At 64.9% G+C, this 3,094-nt stretch overlaps 1 protein-coding gene across 1 annotated transcript in view; it reads right to left on the reverse strand.

Moving 5' to 3' along the window:
* Window positions 1–3,094, reverse strand: part of OS9 (osteosarcoma amplified 9, endoplasmic reticulum lectin) — a 7,979-nt gene that overhangs the window by 3,580 nt on the left and 1,305 nt on the right. Inside the window, exons 3-6 of the mRNA XM_004692415.2 lie at window positions 2,252–2,315; window positions 2,061–2,137; window positions 1,785–1,883; window positions 1–193 (exon numbers count right to left, since the gene is read on the reverse strand). The exon at window positions 1–193 is cut by the window's left edge and continues 15 nt beyond it. Of these exons, the coding sequence (XP_004692472.1) occupies window positions 1–193; window positions 1,785–1,883; window positions 2,061–2,137; window positions 2,252–2,315 (433 nt within the window). The remainder of the gene's footprint in view (window positions 194–1,784; window positions 1,884–2,060; window positions 2,138–2,251; window positions 2,316–3,094) is intronic.

Consider the following 3,094-nt stretch of genomic DNA (forward strand, 5'->3'; position numbering starts at 1 on the left):
AGGCCACGTACTCGGCGGGCTGCAGGGCGGGGTGGCAGAGGATGGCCTGGGGCGCAGCGCTGGGCGGGGGGCGCAGCAGGGGGTGGGGGCAGAGCCGGGGCGTGCGCACAGTCAGCACGTAGGAGCAGGACAGGGGCTCGTCCACGCGGTCGATGTAGTCCCCCGAAACACCGGCTCCCTCGTCGCACAGGAACTGCGGGCAGAGGCGGGCGCCGGCGGCGTCAGCTCGCAGAGCCGCGGCCTTTGATGGGGCTTCGCGGGCGACGGCCGGCACAGCCCACGCGCCGCCCTCACCGGCACGTGGCCTATCCGGCTATCAGGAACCCGGGCAGGGCAGCGAGCGTCTCCCTTTGGGCACTGTGGGGACCCCAGAGGGCTGTGCCCTGGCGGCGGCCACAGCTGACCTTGCCGGGACTGCGATCCCAGAGCTCAGCTTCCAGAACCGTAAGAAATAATCCCTGTTGCCTACACTGCCACCGCCCGTGAGATTTCGCTACACGGCTGCTCAGACCAAGACGCGGCGTCAGGGGCGGGGAGCGGGACGCAGACGCTGACGGCACAACCTGCCTCCCAGTCAGCAAGAAAGTTCCCATAAAGTAAGAACGACTGTGCCGGCTGTTCCTGCGCTCCGTTCATCTAGTGAGTGGATTCTGGGCACCTGCCTGGTGCCAGGCCCTCAGAACACAGCAGGAAATAAGACAGGGCCTCCCGGTGGCACAGGGGGTTGAGTCTCAGCACTAGGAAGCTACCGCAGCCACCACAGCGCGAGTTCGAACCCGGCCAGGGAGGGACCCGGGGCGCGGCAGCCCCCTCCTGTCTCCAGCTGCCCCTCAGCGGTGGACTTCAGTGGATCCGCCTGTTCTGTCCCCACTGTCTCTGGCGAATCCTCTCACCGCCCCCACCTCTGGCCTGTACCCCAGTTCTGTGTGCATAAACAAATAAATCTTTAAAAAAGAAAAGAAGACAGGCGGTGTCGTGTCCTTCCTAAACTTATTGTAGTGAGGGTAGCAGAGAAATTACTCTTTAACACATAAGGTAAGTTCAGGTAGGCACACCAGCTGCAAGACCGCACCCCGCGTGTTGCCCGGACGAGGGGAAGGGGTGCGTGGCACGCTAGGTGCGGCCTGCCTGTGAAGGGCGGGGCCCACAGGCCGCCTGGCCGGTCGGCTGGAGGAAGCTGCCGCCTGCCGGTGTGCGCTGACGACGCTAGCGGCCCCTGCAGCGGGGCGAAGGCGCCATTCCAGCCGCCTGCGGAACTTCCCCCATCCCTCCCGCCTGCCTGCACCCAGGTGAGCCCACCGGGCCAGAACCCTGGGAGAGGCTGTGGGCAGGTGACCAGGTGAGAGGCGAAGGTGCGGGATGCAGGCGGCGGGGAGCCCAGAGAGGGCTGCGGCGCGAGGCGCGACTCTGTCTCCGGGGGAACCAGCATCCCCGTCTTCTGGTCTCTCCTCAGTGTGAGACCGGACTGCATGCGGGCGCGTGTGCCCCGTCCGGCTCTCTGGCCTGGGCGCGCCACGCGCCGGCCCGTGGCCCCAGGCAGAGCCCGCCGGCAGCGGTTTCCGAAGCAAGAGGCCTGAGCGGAGGAGAAGGGTCTCCGGGCAGGCGAGGGAGGGGAGAACGGGACAGGGGGCGGTGGGCGGGGGCCTGGCGTTGCCTGCACAGCCCGGCGGGGGCGGTGCAGGGCTGAGACTCAGCGGCTGGAGCCCGAGGTGCGCTCCTAGGCCAGAGGGGCCCGCCTCTTCCCTGGAAACCCGACTGGCCACAGGCCAGGGCCCGAGACTCACCCGAACCTCGGCCTCCCGCGGCTTCCCGTTGAGGTCGCACTTGGACCCGTTGCCGTAGGACTGGCTGTGGTAGCGCTTCAGGCGGTGTTGCTTGGAGGCCTGGGGGCACCGGCCGGAGGGAGGCACGCGAGAAAGGCGGCAAGGACAAAGAATGGCCTCTGTCCCAAGGGCCGCCGGGCCCCAAACAGCACCACACCACAGCTAATCCCCACCCTCCCACCCTCACGGGCCGTGGCCGGGGTCCCCTGCTCTCCCAAGCCGCCCCACGCTCCCAACCTTGGCGGTTTCATCTTCCCAGTCGAAGGCCGACTGGTAGTAGCCGAGGTAGAGGATGTCACCTTTGATTTCTGAATCTGGAGAGAAGCCACAGGGAAGCAGGTCACTCCCCAGAGGACACAGGGGGCGGGGCTGGGCGGCCAGGCCACCTCCCGACGTGCTGGACGGGGGACGGCGCAGGCCCGAGTCACCTTCCACGTGGTACTGCTGGATGTGCAGGCCATAGCACAGCTCGTACGTCCACCAGTCCTTGGTCTGCCGGTGCAAAGACAAACACAGGATCGGGGCTGGAGCAGCCTTCCTGGGGTGGACGCGGGCTCCAAGACACAGGCCCTCGTCACCGCTCGTGTCCCCCGCTCAACTGCCCACACGGCCGGCGTGGAGGGCAGGCAGGCTCCTTCTGAGGCCCGGAAAGCCACCTTAGAGCCAGCTCTTCCCACCTGTGTCGTTCCACCTCTTCCTTTTTAAAGATTTTAAAAAATCTTTACCCCTGCATAGAAATAAGAAGTCACGGTGTGCTCAAGCACTTAGGTCAGAGAAACACTAAAGACCGACCAGATCGCTTATGAACTGCTCTGCTACAACAGTCCGTGTGCTGTTCCCGCTCTTGAGCGTCCAGCTGGGATAGGGACGAATTCTCTGACCTCAGGGACTTACATTCGGGTGCTGGGACAGACCAGACGTGAACAAACCGAAGATTCAATTAGTAAGTTGATTTCAGATCAGAAGTGCCAGGGAAAATGAAGTAGTATCCAGGGGCAGGTCAAAAGGATGAGTAGGGGGCGTTCTCACGGGAGGAGCACCCCCCAACACGACCCACCTGACTGACCTGACTGGCCTTTCCGCCTCGTCTTGGCTTAGCCCTCACTCTGAGCTCCCACCTCACCCTCCTGCACACTCGGCGGAAGGCTGTCAGCGGTGTGGGGTTCCTCCTGCACCCCTCCTGCAGGTCCTCCCGACGGTCTGCCCGCTCCCGACGGTCTGTCCACTCCTGCAGGTCCTCCTGACCGTCTGCCCTCTCCTGACCGTCTGCC

The sequence above is a fragment of the Condylura cristata genome, unplaced genomic scaffold, assembly GCF_000260355.1.
Source record: "Condylura cristata isolate star-nosed mole 26May11 unplaced genomic scaffold, ConCri1.0 scaffold00034, whole genome shotgun sequence".
Classification (NCBI taxonomy): Eukaryota; Metazoa; Chordata; class Mammalia; order Eulipotyphla; family Talpidae; genus Condylura; species Condylura cristata.